The 23,235-nt window shown below is 44.1% G+C and overlaps 1 protein-coding gene across 1 annotated transcript in view; it reads left to right on the forward strand.

Annotated features, from left to right (window-relative positions):
• The window catches only part of U2AF2 (U2 small nuclear RNA auxiliary factor 2), a 144,261-nt gene that overhangs the window by 101,466 nt on the left and 19,560 nt on the right, over positions 1-23,235 (forward strand). Inside the window, exon 9 of the mRNA XM_073656532.1 lies at positions 18,200-18,286. Coding sequence (XP_073512633.1) covers positions 18,200-18,286 — 87 coding nt within the window. The remainder of the gene's footprint in view (positions 1-18,199; positions 18,287-23,235) is intronic.

Consider the following 23,235-nt stretch of genomic DNA (forward strand, 5'->3'; position numbering starts at 1 on the left):
CTAGTTTCCAGAATGAAGTCACTTGTGGGGGGTTTCCACTGTTAATGCACATCAGGGGCTCTCCAAATGCGACATGGCACCCGCTAATTATTCCAGCAAATTTTGAATTCAAAAAGTCAAATGGTGCTTTGTCCCTTCCGAGCCCTGCCATGTGCCCAAACAGTGGTTTTCCGCCACATATTCGGTATCTGCATGCTCAGGAGAAATTGCACAATACATTTTGGGGTCCATTTTTATCTGTTACCCTTGTGAAAATAAAAAAAAAATTGGGTCTGAATTAAATTCTTCGTGAAAAAAGTCGAATGTTAATTTTTTTTCTTCCTCATTGCTTCAGTTCCTGTGAAGCACCTGAAGGGTTAATAAACTTCTTGAATGTGGTTTTGAGCTCCTTGAGGGGGTGTAGTTTTTAGAATGGCGCCACTTTTGGGTATTTTCTGTCATAAAGGCCCCTCAAAGTCACTTCAAATGTGACGTGCTCCCCAAAAAAAATAAATGGTTTTGTTGGAAAAGTGAGAAATCGGTGGTTAACTTTTAACTCTTATAACTTCTTAACCAAAAAAAATAGTTCATAACTGTGGTTCGCTGGAGATCCAAAGCTTTAGAAATGGCATTATAACCTTTTCCAGACTGATGGATCTGTTAATATCTCATTTGTTACTTAATTTCTTTAAATCGCAGCATGATGTCTAGCGTTTAAGGATTTTTTGGTCTACTTCACTTTGTCAGGCAGGTCTTAAGTGATTTTTTGATTGAGAACATGCGTGGCAGTTAACAGGTGCCCAAGAGGAAAGTGGGCCCATTTTTCTTTCAAAACGGGTGAAATTGTGCTTTGAGGAACTATTGGACTGCAAAGGGCCCATATATTCTTGCACAGGGCCCCAGTTCTGTCTGTGTCCGCCACTGTATCTTTGTGTAATATATTTGTTTTGTGATCTGAAACATTTAAGTGTGACAAATCATGCAAAAGAGTAAGAAATCAAGAAGAAAACTTTTTCTCACCACTGTATATGAAGCTCATTCTACTCTAAAAATGCAGACTGATACACTTAGGCAGCCATATGAGTGATGCATTTTATTTTTCTTTGATTACTTTTAAATGTAACACGCAATCTCAATCATGCAATCACGGAAGGTAATGATAAAATAGTGAAAAATATATGCTGGTATCAAATAAGGAACATGAAAGTGCACGGCTGTGTACTGAAAAAAAAAAAAAAAGCGGATCAATGATGAGAATTGATCCCGATAGTAAAACCGTTAAGACTAGTGATGAGTGAGCCCTAAAATGCTCGGGTACAAATTGGAATGCTCGAGTGCTCAATCCGAGTAACAAGCCCATTGTAAGTCTATTGGAAACTCTAGCATTTTTCCGGCAGTCTGCAGAGGGCCTAATTATTGCCCAAATCGATGGGAACAGTGCTCAAATGGCATGGGAACAGCATGGGGAAGACCCCTGGAAGCATTTCTGACTCCCAGGCCACTGCTGTCAACAATGTTGTCAGAGGTATTACGCCACTTTTATGGACTCAAAAAAAAAAAAAAAAAAAAAAAAAAAAAAAAAAAACTAAACTAAACCAAAATGGATTTTCCTGGAAAAATGTTATTTCCAGGGTAATGACTTGTATATAAGGCAAAATAAATATACAAAAACAAATGCTCCTTCACACCTTGGGCTATGTAGTGTTTTTGATTGGTTTTTGCACTTTTGCATTGCTTTCAACCAAGACAAATGCATTCACCAGGAAATGTCAATTTAACACTTTACAACCTTATCTGGCCAAGTGGCATGTAACACATCAAACGTCTCATCCTGTTTCATTTATGGTGGAGGGACTCCGAAAGTCCCAAAACCTATTTTTATAGGGCTATCAGTCGGCCCTCTCTATTGTTAAAGAGCCATCAGCCGGCTATGTTGTGTTGTTCCCATTATTAACGAGTTGGTCTCCTATACTGTTGTTGCGTATGCAGTGACCTCTGCCGCCAGCGTTTTTAGGGCCTTCTCATACTGCACCATTTTATTAGGCCTGTCATACGCAGGAATCAGAGACAGTTCTCCTTATAGCGGGGGTCTTGAAGTGTCACCAACCAATAAGGACTGTTACCCAAAATTTGGATAACACGAGGGTCACGGGAAAGGCAGCGTAACATAAACTCAGCCATGTGTGCCAGACTGCAAAGAGGCAAGACTTCCGTGTCCTCACCAAGAGGACGACTGACCATGCTCTCCTCCTCATCCTCCTTCTCTTCCTCCTGTCCTCAGACCATCTATGCTGAACAGGCAGTATGAAAGTACGTACTATGTGCAGGTAGTACAGTCTATAGCGCAGGAAACTAGCTCCTCTTCTTTCTCCTCTTCCTCATTGTCATCTAATCCACGTGGATGAGATGAGGCTGGCCTGTGTGGAATCACCCTGTATGGTTCCTTGCTCCATCTCATCGTGCTCCGCCTGCAATGTATCCTCTTTAATTGTGAGCAGAGAGAGTTTTAGAAGACAGAGAAGCAGGATGGTGATGCTAATTATGGCTTCATCGCCGCTCACCATCTTGGTGGAGTCCTCAAAGTTTTGGAGAATGGTACAGATGTCTGACATCCATGTCCACTCCTGAGGTCTTGTGTGGAGTCTGACCTGAATACCGATGGTCTTGTTGATGCTGATAGTCAACACCTGCTGTCTTCTGCTCACAAATCCTTCCTAACATCTGCAATGTTGATTTCCAACGCATGGGGACATCATACACCAGTCGGTGAGCTGGAAGCCGCAAGGGCGGCGGAAGCTGTATAGCTGACTTTCTAAAATGGGCACACAGGCGGAGTACTTTGACAAGCCGATCCAACAGATCAGGGCAGGTTTTGAGAAACCACTGAACCACGAGGGTAAGCACATGGGCCAGGCAATGTTGCGTGTGAGCTCTCCTCGCCTCAGCCACCACCAGGTTCCGGCCATTGCCACACATGACCATGCCTGGCTGTAGGGTCAGCGGTGTCAGCCACAGATCTGCCTGCTCTTTCAGGGCTGTCCACAACTCTTTAGCGTTGTGTGGTTTGTCACCTAAGCATATTGGCTTCAGCACAGCCTGTTTCCTCTTGGCCAAGGCAGTACTGCAGTGCTTCCAGCTTGCGACTGATCTGGTAATTTCGGAGATGGAGGCTGAAGAGGAGGTGGTGCAGAAGCTCGGCAAACCTCGGCGTCAGAAGGACGTGTTCTGTCCCAAGGTCCGAGCTTGTGGGTCCCAGTTTTCTCTATAAACCCAGTGTGCCGTCAGCGAGATGTACTGTCCCTGCCCACAAGCACTTGTCCACGTGTCCGTGGTTAGGTGGACTTTCCCATTAATTGCTTTGTTGAGGGCACGGCTAATGTTGTGGGACACATGCTCATGTAATGCGGGGACGGCACACCGGGAGAAATATTGGCGGCTGGGGACTGAATACCGAGGAACGGCCGCTGCCAACAGGTTGCGGAAAGCTTTTGTCTCCATGAGCCTAAAAGGAAACCTTTCAAGCTCAAGCTTTCGCGAAATGTGTGAATTTAGTAGTGTGGCCTGTAGGGTATTGGCTGCTTATTTGCGCTTTTGTTCCAAGGACTGGGGTAGGGACAACTGACCGCTGCGCTGGGTGAGACAAGGATGTTGACGTGCTTGCTGATGGTGCTACTTGAGTGTGCAACAGGTGCAGGGCAGGAGTCATCTTGGCATGCGCCCTGGACAGGGGATTGGTGTGCACGCATAACAGCGGAAGAAGCCACGGTGTCACCCCCAGACACTGTTACTGGACCCTGGGGTTTGACCCACTTAGTCGGCTGCTTTGCTGCCATGTGCCTGATCAGCATAGTGATGGTCAGGCTGCTAGTTTTGCTGGCCTGGCAGGTGGTGCAAATGGCCTTTTTTGGGTTATCGGCAGAGTTGTTTTTTTTTTTTTTAAAAAAAAGCAACCAGTTGTACTGGCAACTTCCGTCATGTTGATGTAACGGGGAACGGTTGCCCGCCTTGTGTCTGCTGCCACCACACTGCTTGTTCTTGCCTATTGTGGTGCTACGCCTTTCTCCCCCTGTGTACTGCTGTCCTCACTCTGCATGCCCCCCTGCCAGGTTGGGTCAGTTACTATATCATCCACTACCTCGTCTTCCACTTCCGCTCTCTGGTCGTCCTCTTGACTTTCTGGCAATTGTGTCTTCTCATCATCCACCTCTTGCAACAGTGATTGCACTTTCTCACTGTTGCCTTCGTGTTACTGTGGCTGCTCAAACATTTGGGCATCGCTACATGCGATCTCCTCTTGCCCCGCTTCAAATGGACTGGGCGAGAGGCCCGAATCTATTAATGGAAAAGTGAACAGCTCTTCTGAGTGTCCAACTGTGGGATCAGTTGTCTCCGGGCACTCTGCATGGTGGGAGGAAGGAGGATAAGGGTGAGGAATATGCGGTACAGACTCACGGCTACGGACACTTGACCGTGTGGAGGACAGGTTGGTGGTGGTAATGGTGGCAAAGTGACTGGAAGCATTATCCGCTATCCAACCAACAACCTTTTGACACTGTTCTGGGTTCAATAGTGGTGTACTACAGTCCCCTAGTAATTGGGACAGGAAGGTCGAGCGTCAAGATGTTGGTGTTTGTTGTTTCACAATTTCAGCTTGGCCACGTCCTCTTCCTCTGCATGCACCATCACGTCCACTTCCCCGTCCCTTGCCACGCACCTTGCCCATTTTAAATGGAGGACAATATGTTCCACGTTCACAAGAAATGGCTGATTTTGGAACGCAGTTATGTGATACGTCTGACAAAAAAACACAATTTTAAACAGCAGACCTATAGTTTACTAATACTATTCTTCACAGACTAGAAAAAAGGGAAGTGTAGTCTTAACGGTTGGTACAAAAATATAACTTTATTGATAGACTTTTAAATGTGTATTTTTTGTAAGTGCAAGGGATATGTGTACAAAAGAATGGCAATACCGAAAAGCAGCAGGGACACATAGAGGTAGAGAATCGATCAATCAATCCTGCGTTTATCAGAATGCATGGGACTCTATAGGGATAGATGGAGAGGAACAGTAGTATATCACAAGAGATAAATATATAAACAATATTGTAAAGCTTAGTGCTCTATCTCCTGCGTGATATAGTGCAATCATATAGGCAGTAATGCTCGTCTCCTAGAGCCTACAGCTCAATGATGTAGCTGTGCCTTATCATAATCAATCCCCCTAAGTACCCCATGAACATACATGTATATCAACAAAATCATTACCTCAAAGTATAAAAATGTGCCCCACCAGGTAGTAAGAAGGACTAGTACTCTCCCTCCCTAGACACTGCTATATCATTGAGCTTTAGGCTCTAGGAGACTAGCATTACTGTCTATATGATTGCACTATATCATGCAGGAGAGAGAGCACTAAGCTTTACAATATTGTTTATATATTTATCTCTTGTGATATACTACTGTTACTCTCCATCTATCCCTATAGAGTCCCATGCATTCTGATAAACGCAGGATTGATTGATCGATTCTCTACCTCTGTGTCCCTGCAGCTTTTCGGTATTGCCATTCTTTTGTACACACATCCCTTGCACTTGCAGACGTTTAAATGTTTATTTTTTGTATCAATAAAGTTGTTATATTTTTGTACCAACCGTTAAGACTACACTTCCCTTTTTTCTATTTTATGCGTTTGAAGTGGTTGTTTCAGTGAAACCCATCTGCAATTTTTTTGCAGAGGTCTGTCCACTGAATATGTTTAAGACTTGTGGTTCTAATATTCTTCACAGACGCCTAGTGTGAATAGCTTGACCGGCACACTGCAACAGAATGGAATTGAGGCCAATATTTTCCACGTTCAGTTTTCTGGATTTTTATCGCTGAAATATTGAACAGACCTGGCTTTATTATGCAATGCTAACAAGCAAATGGAGCAGAAAAATGGTGTACTCTGGATTGTTTTTTAAGCAAATAACCAGGATTAAGTTTAAAAAAAAAAAAAATTGCCCTGGCCTCTGATACCTGGGGCGATGTCTACAAAAATCTGCATTTATTACAGCAGCAGACCGGATGTTCAGTGGACCTTATTGTGCTGTATCATACACTGAAGTCTGCCACAAACTGCCTGCCTAGCACTGATTATATGCAGCTGAATTAGTCAATCACTGTTATGCCCACAGCCACCATTGCTACAGGGCGTGGCAGGCAATCCCTGCATGTTCATTGGCCCTCTAAAGAGCACCAAACATGCAGGGAGGGGACCTGAGTTCCCGCCCAAGAAACCCAGAAATACTCGTCGAGCACAGTGATGCTCAGGCGAGTACCGAGCAGTGGCGAGCACGTTCGCTCATCACTAGTTAAGGCGCTTATGGCGATTACGGAAAGTGTAAGGTATACCAAAACAACTGTGAAGAAAATGTCAGGAAAGGCAAAATTCTAATAGAGACTGTAAATATAACCCCTATAGAACAACGAATAAATGATGAAAAGTATTGGTACCGTAAAAATTGCATAAAAATTGAGTCCATTACCTCGCATTACATATTGTGTAAGTTATAAATTTAATGCTAAAACAGTATTTTAGTGGAAAATAATTTTTTGCTTTCATATCTAATTGTTATAAAGTTTAGTCAATCACCTGTATATTAAAGATGCTTAGTACACCACTAGGTGAATTCCTTGAGGTGTCTAGTTTCTAAAATGTTGTCTCTTTTGGGGGAAGGGTGGTCTGTTTTGGCAGGTCAGTGGCTTTGCAAATGCGAAATGGCATTCACAATCTATTCCAGACAATTTTACTCTACAAAAATCAAATTTGCTCTTCTCTTTCCGAGCCCTGCCATGTGCCCAAACAGCCATTTTTGACCACATACAGTGGTGGCCAAAAGTATTGGCACCCCTGCAATTCTGTCAGATAATACTCAGTTTCTTCCTGAAAATGATTGCAATCACAAATTCTTTGGTATTATTATCTTCATTTAATTTGCTTGCAAGGAAAAAACACAAAAGAGAATGAAGCAAAAATCAAATCATTGATCATTTCACACACAACTCCAAAAATGGGCCAGACAAAAGTATTGGCACCCTCAGCCTAATACTTGGTTGCACAACCTTTAGCCAAAATAACTGCGAGCAACCGCTTCCGGTAACAATCACTGAGTTTCTTACAATGCTCTGCTGGAATTGTAGACCATTCTTCTTTGGCAAACTGCTCCAGGTCCCTGATATTTGAAGGGTGCCTTCTCCAAACTGCCATTTTGAGATCTCTCCACAGGTGTTCTATTGCAGGGTTCCCCAACTCCAGTCCTCAAGGCCCACCAACAGGTCATGTTTTCAGGATTTCCTTAGTATTGCACAGGTGATAATTCCATCATCAGCACAGGCAATAGTTCCATCACCTGTGCAATACTAAGGAAATCCTGAAAACATGACCTGTTGGTGGGCCTTGAGGACTGGAGTTGGGGAACCCTGTTCTATTGGATTCAGGTCTGGACTCATTGCTGGCCACCTTAGAAGTCTCCAGTGCTTTCTCTCAAACCATTTTATAGTGCTTTTGGAAGTGTGTTTTGGGTCATTGTCCTGCTGGAAGACCCATGACATCTGAGGGAGACCCAGCTTTCTCACACTGGGCCCTACATTATGCTGCAAAATTTGTTGGTAGTCTTCAGACTTCATAATGCCATGCACACGGTCAAGCAGTCCAGTGCCAGAGGCAGCAAAGCAACCCCAAAACATCAGGGAACCTCTGCCATATTTGACTGTAGGGACCGTGTTCTTTTCTTTGAATGCCTCTTTTTTTCCTGTACACTCTGTTGATGCTTTTTCCCAAAAAGCTCTACTTTTGTCTCATCTGACCAGAGAACATTCTTCCAAAACGTTTTAGGCTTTCTCAGGTAAGTTTTGGCAAACTCCAGCCTGGCTTTTTTATGTCTCGGGGTAAGAAGTGGGGTCTTCCTGGGTATCCTACCATACAGTCCCTTTTCATTCAGACGCCGGCGGATAGTACGGGTTGACACTGTTGTACCCTCGGACTGCAGGGCAGCTTGAACTTGTTTGGATGTTAGTAGAGGTTCTTTATCCACCATCCGCACAATCTTGCGTTGAAATCTCTCGTCAATTTCTTTTCCGTCCACATCTAGGGAGGTTAGCCACAGTGCCATGGGCTTTAAACTTCTTGATGAAACTGCGCACGGAAGACACAGGAACATTCTGGTCTTTGGAGATGGACTTGTAGCCTTGAGATTGCTCATGCTTCCTCACAATTTGGTTTCTCAAGTCCTCAGACAGTTCTTTGGTCTTCTTTCTTTTCTCCATGCTCAATGTGGTACACACAAGGACACAGGAGAGAGGTTGAGTCAACTTTAATCCATGTTAACTGGCTGCAAGTGTGATTTAGTTATTGCCAACACCTGTTAGGTGCCACAGGTAAGTTACAGGTGCTATTAATTACACGAATTAGAGAAGCATCACATGATTTTTCAAACAGTGCCAATACTTTTGTCCATCCCCTTTTTAGGTTTGGTGTGGAATTATATCCAATTTGGCTTTAGGACAATTCTTTTTGTGTTTTTTTTCATTGAAGACAAATTAAATGAAGATGATAATACCAAAGAATTTGTGATTGCAATCATTTTCAGGAAGAAACTGAGTATTATCTGACAGAATTGCAGGGGTGCCAATACTTTTGGCCACCACTGTATAGGGTATTATTGAGTCCGGGATAAACTTTAAATTACATGTTCCAGTTTTATCCTGTTGTCTATTGTGAAAATTATAAATTTGTGGACAAAACAATATTTTAGAGGGAAGAAAATAACATCCGTTTTCAATTCTACATTTCTAAAGGTTCTGTGAAGCACTTATGGGTTCAACTTTTGCTGTTTTGGTACCTCAGTGGCTCTGCAAAAGAGACATGGTGTCTGCAGTATATTCCAGCCAAATTTTATATTACAAATACCAAATTTAGCATTTTCCCTTCTGAGCCCTGCTGTGTGCCCAAACTGAATATTTTGATTACCATATCCCCCCTCTCCCTCCGTCTTATGGTCCGAACCTTCCTTTACCGGAAAGTTGCGGTGGTGGTGGAGCGGGATCGCATGGCTCTCCCTCCTTCAGGAACTCAGCGGCAGGAGCTGAGATGCTGTCGGCGGTAAGGCAGAGCCGCTGGGGCTGAGACCTGTGCCTGGCCGGTATCGGGCTGTGAGCGGCGTTGGGTGGTGAAGCAGAGCAGCTTTCTGGTGTGTGTGTCTGCGGCCATCTTCCTGAGGCCGTGATTTACAGGAAAATGACGGCACAAGCCGGCGCATGCGCAGACCGGGAGCTCCGGCTGCCAGTTTCCTGTAGATCACAGCTCTAGGAAGATGGCTGCACACACAAAAAACCCGCGCACGCAACTCTGCCTCACCGCCCTACGCCGCTGCCATCCTCTGCCACAGGCCTCGGCACAGGAACCAGCCAGGCTAAGGGCCCTAGCCAGGCACCGACCCCATAGCATCTCGCCTCTTCTGCAGCCACTGGGTTCCTGTGGGGGGGATTGGAGGGCCCTGCGATCCTGCTCCACCACCATCGCAACTCCCCACTGCTAGAGCACTGGCTTCTTATATCCAGGGTCCGCAGCATTCCTCCACTTCTGCCGGTTTCCTTAGGGACCTTGCCTCCTGTGACCCTTGCTCCACCACCCTCCAGGTAAGATACCATACCTATTCAGACTATAAGATGAACCCCCATCTTATTAAAAAAAAAAAAAAAAGTTTTCCTATTTTCCACCCCAAGATTTGGGTTGTGTCTTATAGTCCGAAAAATACTGTACATGTGGTGTTTTGCCACGCACAGAAGAAAATGGGTACCAAACTGTGTGGTCCACTTTTCCATGCTTCCTCTTGCAAAAGTGAAAAAAAATTGAGGATAAAGCAACACTTTCGTGATAAAAAAAAATGAAAATTTTCATTATCACAACCTAATGTTCTCAAATTTTGTATAGTACCTGTGGATTCAAAATGCTCACTGTACCCTTGGATAAAATCCTTGAGTTTAGTTTTCAAAATGAAGTAACTTCTAAGGGAGTTTCTGCAGTTAAGGCACCTTAATGACCCTGCAAATGTTACATGGCACCCGCCAACCAAAATTCAAATGCTGCTCCTTCCCTTACAAGCCTTGCCATTTGTCCAAATAAAGGTTTCTGACCACTTAGGGGGCGGTGGGGTTGGGGAGGGGGGGGGGGGTAAAAAGTATAAAACAAATTTTGGGGTCCATTTTATTGTGCTATTTCTTGTAAAAGTTAAAAAAAATTGTGGCAAGAGCAACATTTTAGAGGAAAGATTACCATTTATTTTTTCTTTTTCATTCCACTTTCCATTAATTCCAGTGTAGCACCTGAAGGGTTGAAATTAATTCCTGACAAGTTTTGAAAGTATTTGAGGGGTACGGTTTTTAAGATGGTATCACTAATATGCAGGCTCCTCAAAAGTCCACTTAAATGTGAACAGGTCCCTAAAGAAACAGGTTTTTTAAATTTCTTGAAAAAAAAAATGAGAAATTTCTGCTCGGCTTATAACTATTCAAAAACACTACCAAAATAAAATTACGTAAAAAAAAAAAAAAAAAAAAGATTCACATGTAAAGTAGACATATGGGAAATGTTGTTTATTAATTATTTTGTACAGCATGACTAACTGGTTTAAAGCGCACCTGTCTGCAGGATTGTGCTCCATAATCTACATACACTGTCAGGTGGGTGACATTACACTTTTTAACATGATACCTTGGTTGATGAAATCCATCCTGTGGTTCTTATGTAATCTTTACTTTCAGTGTGGAGATATTATGCTGGTGCTTCGGGGTGGGCTCTATCTGGTGCTCTGCTTTCATATTCATCTGTATGCTCTTATGGCAGGTCACTGTGCCTTCACTGACCTGCCTCCTATTTTACCTAGCCCCGCACTACTAGATGCATTATGTAAAATAGGAGGAAGGTCGGTGAACGATCAGTGAGCGGTCATAAGCGCATACAGGTGAATAAGTAAGCAGAGCACCAGATAGAGCCCACCCCACCGGCCCGCCACGATCTGGTGCTCTGCTTACTGGGGGCAGCGAGGCTATCAATACACACCTTGCTACAGGTAATTACACACTCATACATTGGATCTGTACACAATTACAATCACTATAATAGCGTAGATTAAAATTTGGGTACAGCACATTAGCAGCTCATAAGGATTCATTGCACTTATGAAGGCATATGTCATTGTACACAGCCTGGCACACAACACTTTGATTTCAGTCAAGGAGTGGTTTATAGGGATCCATGGGATTTATGAAGGTATACGTTTTTGCACTGTGACTTTGCACACAGCACTATGTTAAAACCCTGACTTCTAATACACCTATTTATTATTGGGCTATAATATATGCGTCTATATTAGCAATGATATAATAATTTTAGCATCTGGAACCACAATTTATATTGGGCAGTTCGATTAATAATTAATTAATTTCTGGTTTGTTTTGAGTAATCCTCGCCTCATGGTTGCACTTTATATTTATATATATTTTTACAATTTTAGTATGTTTCAACAAAGATACTTTGTTTAAAATACGCAATTTTTTTTAAACTTGGTTTCATATAAAGTGACACTGGTCAGATTTCAAAATTGTTTGTCACTAAGCTGCTTTGGTTTTGATGACTCCTGGAATATCTCGTTACAGTATGTATATAAATATTTATGGGGTTAACATACATTTATGGCAATGTGACCAACTCATCTTGACCCTGTTAGTTTACATTGACATTCAACACTTTTCGTCATGTTTTAATTGCCTGTAAATTACATAAACTATAATCATTGGATTAATAAACAATTTTTTGGGATATTTTGTATTGTCCTCTTTTCGGTTTTTTTAGCTGGGTATAGGTGAAATTTAATTTGCTATACAAAATGGATCACTATGTGCTGCTCATAAAATCTAAAGAGCCCTTCATGAAGTAATATCACACTTATCTCACTCCCCGGGATTATGGTATGAGGCGGCATAGTGCACAGTAGTCTGACCCCTCTAGTCTTCATTTAATGTACTCTTTAACAGTTCGGTGTTAAACTGATTTGGTTGTGGAGTCAGTTGGGGCAGCCATCGCTCCAAAGTAGCTGTTTTTTCAACCTGACAATCTTGCTGGTGCTACTGTGAGCAATCTGTGTGGCCTAAACGTTCCACTTTAGCCTGCAGTATTTGCGTCATGAAAGCACTGGTATCACCATGTTCCGATAGTGGTTCAGGAACCAATGGTTAACACGACAACAGTCACACATTTCTTTAATGTTGAGGAATGCAGTCTGGAGAGATTTTCTTATCATAAATGGGCAAAATAGCAAACTGCTTGTAAAAGCAAGCATCCTTGTAATTTATCTCTAAAAATCCCTGTGTTCTAGTGAGGGAGAGTATTTTTAATTTCATAGTATACTGCTCATTGCAGAGGTGGCCTGTAATCTAGGAAGTCTTAAGTGTTTCATGGTTCATGTGATGCCTTGGACATTTTTTGCACCCTTCTCCTGACTGTTTAATGTTCATCAATGAGATCCTTTTGCTATGTTGTAAGCTTTTTATTATCTGGGGCTTTTACTATAAAATGCAGCTAAGAAAATGTCAAAATCCTACTAGAACAGCTACATTTTATACGGGGTTAATCGGAATCGCTCTAAATGATGGAGCCTATGTGCGATTTACCTTTTTAGTTTAGTTTAAATGTGATTGGCTAATGCTGAACACAACAACTTCCCTAATTATATCAGGGTGTATGCAACCATATTTTATTTTTCCTTCTTAAAATAATTTCTGTTATTTCTCAATGGATTTGTTCAGATTATGGGTGACCTTAAAGGCTGAAAAAGTTCTCATATGATTCTTATTAATATGACTTTTTTTTACATGACAAAAATATACAATTTTTACAGGGGTATGTAGACTTTTTATTTTCACTCTGTCATTTTGCACTTAAGTATTGATTAGTCATGAGCGAGCGTGCTCGGTACTCTTCCCAGCATCTCACTGTAAAAAAAAAAAAAAAAAAAAATGCTCGGCAAGTACTTCCTGGATGCTCAGGCGGGAGCTCGAGGCCCCGCATGTTTGCCGCTGTTTAAACAGCGAATAAACATGCTTGGATTGCCTGCCACTTACTGTAATGCCACAGCCATGTTGGTTGTGGCATTACAGACCCAATGACGCTATGCCGCCAGCCAATCACTATCAGACCCTGTGACCCTACACTGGTCAGTCTACCCTTCAGATAGGCATAGTAGGGAGAGGTGATGCTAAGCTACAGAGATAATTGGCGATTTATTAGTTCAGATGTTATATTGCTCTTCAATACCTAACAGTCCTAAGGACTAATCAAGCTGCATATATTATTCCTGGTAATAGCAGGAGTTAGGCAGGCAGAGTTTGTGGAAAGTGTATAGAGCAGAATAGGGTCCATTGCATGTCCAGTCTGCTGCTGTTACAGATATCCATAGCTCGAGATATCAGGGCTAATTTTTTTTTTTTCTCTTAATCCTTATTTGCTTAATGAGCAATGTAGTATACCATTTTTACTGCTCCACTTGCTTGTGAGCAGAATACAGCCAGATTTGGTTGATTTTATTAACATTGCTGTATTGTGGAAGCAGAGAAACGTGTCCATCATCAGACATGATCCAATATTACTGCTGTAATAATCGTGACATTTTTTTGAGCGTGCCAAATATTACACTCCATTTAAAATGGGCAAGGGACGGGGAAGCGGACGTGATGCTGATGGTGCAAGCAGAGGCCGAGGCAGTGGGCAAACTGACATTGTGCCTGCTAAGGGAGCACAACAAGCATCATGTCTCCCTATATTCCTGTCTCACTTTGTAGGGGGCCGCGGAACACCACTATTGAAGCTAGAGCAGTGTGAAAAGGTTGTTGGTTGAATAGCAGATAATGCTTCCAGTCAGTTTGCCACCACCACCTGGTCTTCCACACGGTCCAGTCTCAATAGCCGTGAGTCTGAACCACATATTCCTCACCCTGATCCTCCTTCCTCCCACCATGCTGAGTGCTCAGAGACTAGTGATCCCACACTTGGACACTCCGAACAGCTGTTCACTTTTCCATTTATAGATTCGGGCTTCTCACTCAGCCAGCTTCAAGTGAGGAAAGAGGAGATCGCATGTAGCGATGCCCAAATATTTGAACAGCCACAGTGTCACGAAGATGATGGTGGGAAAGTGGAATTATTGTCGCAAGAGGTGGATGGTGATGAGACCCGTTTCCAGCAAATCAGGAGGAGGCCCAGGGTGCATACGTGGAAGACGATGTGGTGGACGATGAAGTCACTGACCCAACCTGGCAAGGTGAAATGCATAGTGAGGACAGCAGCACAGAGTGGGGGGGGGGGGTGTAGCAACACAACAGGCAGGAACAAGCAGTGGGGTTGCCACAGACGCAAGGTGGGCAACTTTACCAGAACACCAACACGAAGGAAGTTGCCAGTCCAACTGTTGGGTCTTTCAGAGTCTGGCTCTTTTTTTAAAAAACTGACCAGTTAACCCCAAAAAGGCCATTTGCACCCTCTGCCATGCCAGCATCACCATGGGCAGCAAAACTACCTGCATGCCTTACCACCACCAGCATGCTCAGGCACATGACTGCAAAGCACCTGACTAGTTTGGCCGAATGCCAGGGTCTAGATACTGTGTCTGTGGGTGACACCACTGCTTGTTCTGCTGTTGTGCGAGCACGCCAACCCCCTGTCCATGGTGCAGACGAAGACGCCTCCAGCCCTGCACCTGTCGTTGCACACTTGAACCCATCACAATCAGCAACCACGTCCTTTTCCCTACCCCAGTCCTTTGAACGCCAGCGCAAATATGCAGCCAACCACCCACAGGCCACAACACTAAGCTGCCACATTTCTCGAATCCTTGCACGTGAAATGTTGCTTTTTAAGCTCATGGAGATGGAATCTTTCTGCAACCTCATGGCGGCGGCCGTCCCTTGGTCCTCTGTCCCCAGCCGACACTATTTCTCCCAGAGCATTACCCGTTCCCTCACAGTTACTTGGAAAGTCCACCTAACCACTGACGACCAGTGCTTTATATCCAGGGACGGTACATCTCGCTGACGGCACACTGGGTTAATATAGTGGAAGACGGGACCCAGTTGGACCCTGGGGCGGAACACGTCCTCCCGACGCCAAGTATTGCGGGCCATGGGTCAGTCAGGGTTGCCCCCACGTTCTACAGCTTCTGCTCCTTCTCTTCAGCCGCCATCTCCAAAATGACCATTAGTCAGAAGCTGGCAGCACTGCCTCAGGCAAACAGCAACAGGCTCTGTTGAAGCTAATATGCTTAGGGGACAAATTGCACACCGCTGCAGGGTTGTGGACAGCTGTAACAGAGCAGGCAGATCTGTGTCTGTCACAGTCAGGCATGGTTGTTTGTGATGATGGCCAGAACCTGGTGGCGGCTCTGAAGCTAGGCAAGCTTGCACACGTACCATGACTGGCCCATGTGCTCAACCTAGTGGTTCAGCGGTTTCTCAACCTACCAGATCTGCCTGATCTGCTTATCAAAGTACGCCTCGTGTGTGCCCATTTCCAAAATTCACCTACAGCTTCCGCCGCCCTCACCATGCTTCAGTGTCTCCAGCTCACTGACTGGTGTGCGATGTGACCACACATTGGAAACGAACGTTGCAGATGTTGGGAAGGATTTGTGAGCAGCAGAGGGCAGTGTTGAGTACCAGCTTCAACACGCTCTTAGTCATTCAGGTCAACCTCCACACATAAGAGCTGATAAGTGGGCATGGATGTCTGACATTGTGCCGTCCTCTAAAACTTAGAGGACTCCACCAAGATGGTGAGCGGCGATGACTCTATAATTAGCATCACCATCCCGCTTTTAAGTCTAATTGTGAGCAGCTAGCGTTTCAGTAATGAGGCATTGCAGGTGGAGCACGATGAAATGGAGCAAGGAACTATACATGGTGATTCCACACAGCCCATCCTAATCTCATCTCAATGCGGATTGAGTGATAATGAGAAGGAGGAGCAGGAGCTGTTTTCCTGTGCCACACTGTACTATCTACACAACAGTCATACTGTTTGTTCAGCGTGGATGGCCTGAGGAGAGGGAGAACTAGGAGGAGGACCAGGAGAGCATGGACAGTCGTCTTCTTGGTCAGGACAGGGAAGTCTTGGCTGTTTGCAGTATGGCACAAAAAGCTGACTTTATGTTCCGCTGCCTTTCCCGTGACCCTCACATTGTACGCATTTTGGGCAACACAAATTACTGGTTGGTCACACTTCTAGACACACGCTACAAGGAGAACGTTCTATCTCTTCTTCCCATGGCGGAGAGGTCTAATAAAATATTGCAGTACTAGAAGGCCTTTGTTGAAGAATTACTAAAAAAAATTCCCATCTGAAAATTCTGGTGGCAGAGGTCACAGTTCGTTGGACAACCAAGCAGTACAGCCGAGGGAGACATACTATGCAGCAGAGGCAGGGGAACACTGTCAGAGGTGTGGGACAGTTTTTTTCAGACCCGCCCAGGCCCTGGTGCACGAGGTACTCTGACAAGGAGGGGAAAATTTTGGAAGATGCTGAAAGAGTACCTTGCCGACCGTACCTGCGTCCTCTGTGATTCCTCTGTGCCTTATAATTATTGGGTATCCAAGCTGGACACGTGGCATGAACTGACTCTCTATGCCTTGGGAGGTCCTGGCTTGCCCTGCCGCTAGCGTTTTGTCAGAGCTGTTTTTTAGTGCCGCCTGGGGTATTAGAACTGATAGATGCATCCGCCTGTCAACTGAAAGTGCTGACAGGCTGACTCATCAAAATGAACAAGGGCTGGATTGGGCCAGACTTCTCAACACCACCGGATGATAGGTGCGGAACATAAAATCAAATCCAGTGTTTTTTTGGGGGGTGGGGGTCTTTTCCCTTGCGCCTCTTCACACCCACACATGAGTAAACGCTTCCTGATTGTCTATTTTCTGTTGTCCTTCTCCTCATCCTCCGCCACCATATCACCAGGGTGACCGTAATGCAACACCCACATAATTTTTTTTTTTAAGGGTGTTTATGATGCCCGTACAAAATTTTTTTTTGAGGCCTACCTCTAACCTTCTGTATGCTATACAGTATGTTCATGTATACCCCCCAGGAGTAAATGTTTTTCAGCCCATGCAGTTAGTGCATGGGCATTACAAGTATAGGAGGCCCACTCCTTAATAATGGGAACACTTTTTTTTAATGGGGACCTCCTCTACGTCTCTTCAAAGGGGTATTGGAGTGCGTCCAAATTTTTAGCAGCCCTTGCAGTCACTGCATGGGGACACTACCACTATAGGAGACCCACTCCTTAATAATGGGAACAACAAACCATAGCCGGCTGCTGGCCCTTTATCAATAGTAAGGGGCCGCCTGATGGCTGTGTAAAAATAGGCTGTGACTTTCAGAGTCCCTCCTTCATAAATGAAACAGGATGTGTCTAATCATGTCTCACACACCACATGGCCAGATAAGGTAGTTAAATGTTAAAATTACATTTACTGATGAATGTATTTTTCACCCTTTAAAAGCAATGTGAATGTGCAAAAACTCATCAAAAACTCTACTTGTAAACACAGCCCAAGGTGTGGAGGAGATGCTTCCAGGGGTCTACCCCCACCACTCCCCAACCCCCATGTTCCTATCGATTTGGCCAGTTTGTAGGCCTACTCCAGACCTCTGGTGGCGCTGCCGGAAAAATGCTAGTTTCCCATTGACTTACATTTGGCTTGTTGCTGGGGGTCGAGCAACCGAGTATTACGATTTGCTCAACCTGAGCAACGAGCACCCGAGCATTTTAGTGAGTGCTCATCACTAGTTTTGATATACATAGCATATATGTGGCAATTGATAAATTTGTTGCTGCTTTAGATATAAGCAACCAAATATCAGTTTACTGATAAATCAGTAAAACTGACTTGAAAAAGCACAAGATAAATACTTGTCTATTTTGTTTGTCCCTCACCTTTTTTAATTATTTGCGGTCATTGAATTATAATATAAAGAAAGTTTTAATACACAATGGGAAACCAAAATGATTTTTTTTTCTCTAGGTTTTATATGCCTAGATCATTGGTATTTTGTTTAAATTGGGCACTAATTTAGAATTGTTATACAGTTATTGAAGCCTTTTTCTAATCTCTTTACATTCTTGAAGGCCATTGCTGGACTTAACGGAATGCAGTTGGGAGACAAAAAACTTCTTGTGCAAAGAGCAAGTGTTGGTGCAAAGAATGCTACACTGGTAAGTCTTTAAATCTTTCCCTGCTGTGGTTTTTGACATTTTATCCCTTTGTTAGCCAGGTCAATTATCACACTTTTAGTGTGTATAAAAAAAACTAAATTTCTGTGTAATTGATACTAACCGCCAATAACTAAAACTATTTTCTGAAAATATAACTAATATTAATGGCTATAAGTGTGACACAACCGAAAATTATATACCATTCCTCCTTAAAGATGTTTGACATGTACAAATTCTTTAATACCACCTAAGCGTACTCTGCATTTTGTATGTCTTTAAAACTGTGAAGACAGAACATCTGCTTTTGTTTGAAAATTAAAAATTCTTATGTTTAAAAATTATTGGAAAAGCAAATTAAAAATTCACTTTAGCAACAACTTTGAAATGTCTTTTATACATCTTCTTGCTTCTGGTGTTTTTTTATCATGACTGTGTACTTTACATTAATAATAGCTCTAGATCGACATGTTTCGAATTTAAGCCCTTTAAAGCTATCATATTCATGTACATGGTTGCAGGCGTGTTCGTGTGTGGAGACTGCTAAGGAGCTGAACACCCTCCACATGCGACAAATAACGGTTATATTAAATAGCCACCGTTTGTCTCAAATATCCGCAAGCAGATATGTGCTAGGGGCGCGTCTGTTATCCATTTGAACGCCACTGTCAATATTTGACAGTTGCATTAAAATAGAATTTTTGCTGTTGCTTGCACTTACCAACTCTCATCAGCGCCCGGTGATGTGATGGTGGGGGCCGATGGGTTACTGTGTCAGCCCCCGTCGCTGCAGTCTTGGCACTCCTCCAATGCTCCAGCTATTCAAATGAGCCAGACTTGCGCCTTATACAGCAATACTCTATTATTTCCATATATAGTGTAAGTAATCAGGCGATTGCAGGTTCATGTCCCTAAAGGGACTAAAAATTAAGTATTTAAAAATATATGAAAAAATATGAACGTTATAAAATTTCAAATCTTTATTCTTAAAGAGAAATTGAACATTCAGTTGGGAATGCAATGGAAAAGATTATGTTCTCTTGGTGAATTTTGAACAATTTCTGATTAGTCAATATTAAATTCCAGCACAGATAAGCTCTCATGTGATTCTTTAAAAGGATTTTATAGCTTTAATTGTTTTTGAGAAATCCTTGAAGAGGAGAATGGAGTTGTATGGCGTGGGTATTTTTAGTCTTGTCATAGCCAATTTTTTTTCCTTTTATGGAAGGATTGATAAGTAACCACTACGTCTCTTGCAATTTCTTTGGGCAAATAAGGTTTTGGAATTCTGAGGGCTTGAACAACAATTCTAACTGGTTTGAGCCCAGGAGTTGGACTTGAAGCAGAAGAGATGGATTAGATTGTATTTTAAATTGAAATCTGAGCTTTCTCCATAGTGTGAAGGAGTGATGGATATATGGAGAGAAGTAGCTAATTTAGGAGGTAATTGATGTGTTGCCCACATTAGGCCTGATATAGAGTATGGAGAGATAATGGTGTTTTCGAGATCTGTACATCTAGCTTTACCTGATGGAGAAGAGATTGAAGATAGTTGCGCTACTTGAGCAGCCTTATAGTAAAGAGAGAACTTGGGGAGAGATTTCTCCTTGTCGTCTGTGATGAAACATGATTCGGTGGGATGTCCTGGGGCGTTTCCCATGCCAAACTAATTTAGAGATTTGTGAGTGTATATCGAAGAAGATCTTGCTAGGTATTATAGGTCAGGGGTCGACAAAGTTGTTCAGAATCTAGGAGCCAGCCAAAAAATTTAGGAGCCAGAATTTTTTTTGTTGACAAACTGTACATATAGACCCCCTCACACACGGCGTCTCCCCGGGGAGCACGGCCTTTGTATGTACTTACACAGGTAGCGGGAGATGAGAACGGGCCCCCGGCCACAGCGATCCTTCCCCCCCAGGGCCGGCTCCAGGTTTTTCTGGGCCCCGGGCTAAAGAGTCTCAGTGGGCCCTTTTAACACATACACGATTCATGATGCACAGATACGGCGGAGAAATATATATATATATATATATATATATATAACACATGGCCCAGCCTGCCCCCTCATCCTTCACGTACGCCGACATATGCGTGCGCACACACGGTACGCAGACATACACATAGATAAAACAGACAAATATATATACACTGACATTCACATACATGCGCTCACACAGACCCATTACTAATATTTTTAATATGGGGATTGGGGAAGCCTCACTCGCCTGTCCCCGGTCCAGTGTCCTGTCCAGCAGCTCCTCGGGTATGGGGCAGTGCAGGGCCCCCGGCGTGTCACAGACTTCATGGCCCTGGAACATCAGAGGGGCCCACGTCGGGTCCGGGGCCCACTTGCGGTCGGGTCCGGGCCCCTCCCGCCCATCTGTGCAGGACCTCCGCTCCGGCGGTGTTTGATTGCCGGCACTTCCCCAGACATGGCCGCGCGCTGTGCGGCTGTGTCTGCTAGTAATGACGCGGCAGGAGCGACACACAAGCACAATTAAAGGTGCAGTGCCGTCGACCCTGCCTTGTCATTACTAGCAGACACAGTCGGACAGCGCGCGGCCATGTCTGGGGGAAGTGCCGGCAATCAAGCAGCGCCTGTGTCCCTGAACAGGTGCCGAGGAAGCGGCCAGGGCCCCGACAGTGAGTGGGCGGGTGGGTGTGTGGGCCCGGCCCCGACAGTGAGTGGGCGGGTGGGTGTGTGGGCCCGGCCCCGACAGTGAGTGGGTGGGTGGGTGTGTGGGCCCGGCCCCGACAGTGAGTGGGCGGGTGGGTGTGTGGGCCCGGCCCCGACAGTGAGTGGGTGTGTGGGCCCGGCCCCGACAGTGAGTGGGCGGGTGGGTGTGTGGGCCCGGCCCCCGACAGTGAGTGGGCGGGTGGGTGTGTGGGCCCGGGCCCCGACAGTGAGTGGGCGGGTGGGCCCGGGCCCCGACAGTGAGTGGGCGGGTGGGTGTGTGGGCCCGGGCCCCGACAGTGAGTGGGCGGGTGGGCCCGGGCCCCGACAGTGAGTGGGCGGGTGGGTGTGTGGGCCCGGGCCCCGACAGTGAGTGGGCGGGTGGGTGTGTGGGCCCGGGCCCCGACAGTGAGTGGGCGGGTGGGTGTGTGGGCCCGGGCCCCGACAGTGAGTGGGCGGGTGGGCCCCTCTGATTTTCTAGGCGCCAGACAACATTTTCTAGGCGCCACTGGCGACCAGGCGCCTGGGTTTGTCGAGCCCTGTTATAGGTAGAGATCTAAATAAATATAAGAAACGTGGTAATGTTACCATTTTTATTGAATGGGCAAGCCTAGCCAGGATAGGTAAGATGACCATTTATTGAGGTCCGTTTGAAATTGCTGGAGTAAAGGAGCATAGTTCCATTTAAAGAGTCGATTTATTTGTAGTTAAATTTATTCCTAAGTAGGTTAGATAATGCTCTCTTAATGAATCCAAGCTGGGATATTATATGATCTTGCATTGGATTAGGAGTGTTAATAAACATTGCTTTGGATTTATCAATATTAATTTTTAGGCCGGTGATGATTTCAAATCTATGCAGCAAGGAGTATAGGTTTGGGAGAGTTATTAAGGGTTGTGTTACAGTTAAAAGAAGTTTGTCCGCGAACAGGCTAAATTTGTAATCGTGGCACGAACCTGGCCTTTGATATCCTTTAATATCAGGATGTTCCCTTATGGCTTCAGCCCGAGGTTCTATGGCTAGTGGAAATAATGCCGGCGATAGCGGACATCCTTGCCATGTGACTCTCTGTATCTTAATAGGTACTGGTTTGGTAGAAGGGAGCTTTAGGTATGCTGTGGGCGGGGTCATATAGTAATTTTAACGAAGCAATGAGGCCAGGTGGAAATCCATGTAAGGCTAAAGTATTAAAGAGGTAGGGCCAGGAAACTACGTCGAAAGCTATTTTAATATCTAATTCCAACATCGTTAGCAGTGTTTTGTCTGTTTTTTAGCTTTGTGTATAATTAAGTTTCGCCTAGTGTCATCAGGGGCTTGTCTTGATGGAATAAATACCACTTGATCATGGTGAGTTAGTGCTGGGAGTAACGTGTTTATTCTTTGAGTTATTATTGATGTGAATATTTTAAAATCTACATTCAAAAGTGATATAATTTTTTTAGAGTAATGGGTCTCATTTGGGTTTTGGTATTAGTTACATGAGCTGTATAAAATTCTGTGGGCATCTGGTTACCCTGTAAAAACAAGTCGTAGCATTTCCAAATATGGGGAAGGAGAGCCTCCAGACAATTTTTGTAGTTGATAGCTGTAAGACCGTCAGACCCTGGAGCTTTTCCGTTTTTAAGACCTTTTATTTGTGAAGTGAGGTCTTCAGTTATTTCTGAAAGACGTTGTTGGGCTACTAAGTCTGAAATTTTGGGTAAGTGTTGAAAAAAATCTTGAATTCGTTGTGGGGTAGGGTACTGCGGGGCTGAATAAAGCTGCTGAATAAAGCTTCTGATAGTATGTGTGGAAGGCATCATAAATGTCAGGATGTGATGTGGTATGGCCATTGACGTCTTTTATTGAGAAGGCCGTATTTAAGGAGTCTTTGTCTAGGTTTTCTGGTAAGCATTTTACTTGGTTCGTTAGCCTGTTTGTAAAAGATGGCCTGAGTCCACTTTAGAGCTTTTTCAGTTTTAGTGGTTAGGACTGCATCTAGCTGGAGTTTACTTCCTGTGTTAGCTTGTATAAGTATAAAGATGGTGAGGTTTGGTTCGCCACTTATAGTTTTAACAGCTTTGCCTCTAAATTAGATTGAAGTTCTGACCTTTCTTTTTTTCGTTAAGATTCCATTTTAATAACGGTTCCTGTGATATATTATGTGCCATCCAAGTCATACCTGGATGGCACATGTGTTATTAATCTGAAAGAAATTGTCATTATCGCTCCTAATTAGCATATCCTAAGATCAGTCAAGATATAGAAAGTTATACACGGATCAAAATTGTCAAAGCA

This window comes from Phyllobates terribilis, unplaced genomic scaffold (genome assembly GCF_046119375.1).
Source record: "Phyllobates terribilis strain yellow unplaced genomic scaffold, ASM4611937v1 Scaffold_12__6_contigs__length_324123572, whole genome shotgun sequence".
NCBI lineage: Eukaryota > Metazoa > Chordata > Amphibia > Anura > Dendrobatidae > Phyllobates > Phyllobates terribilis.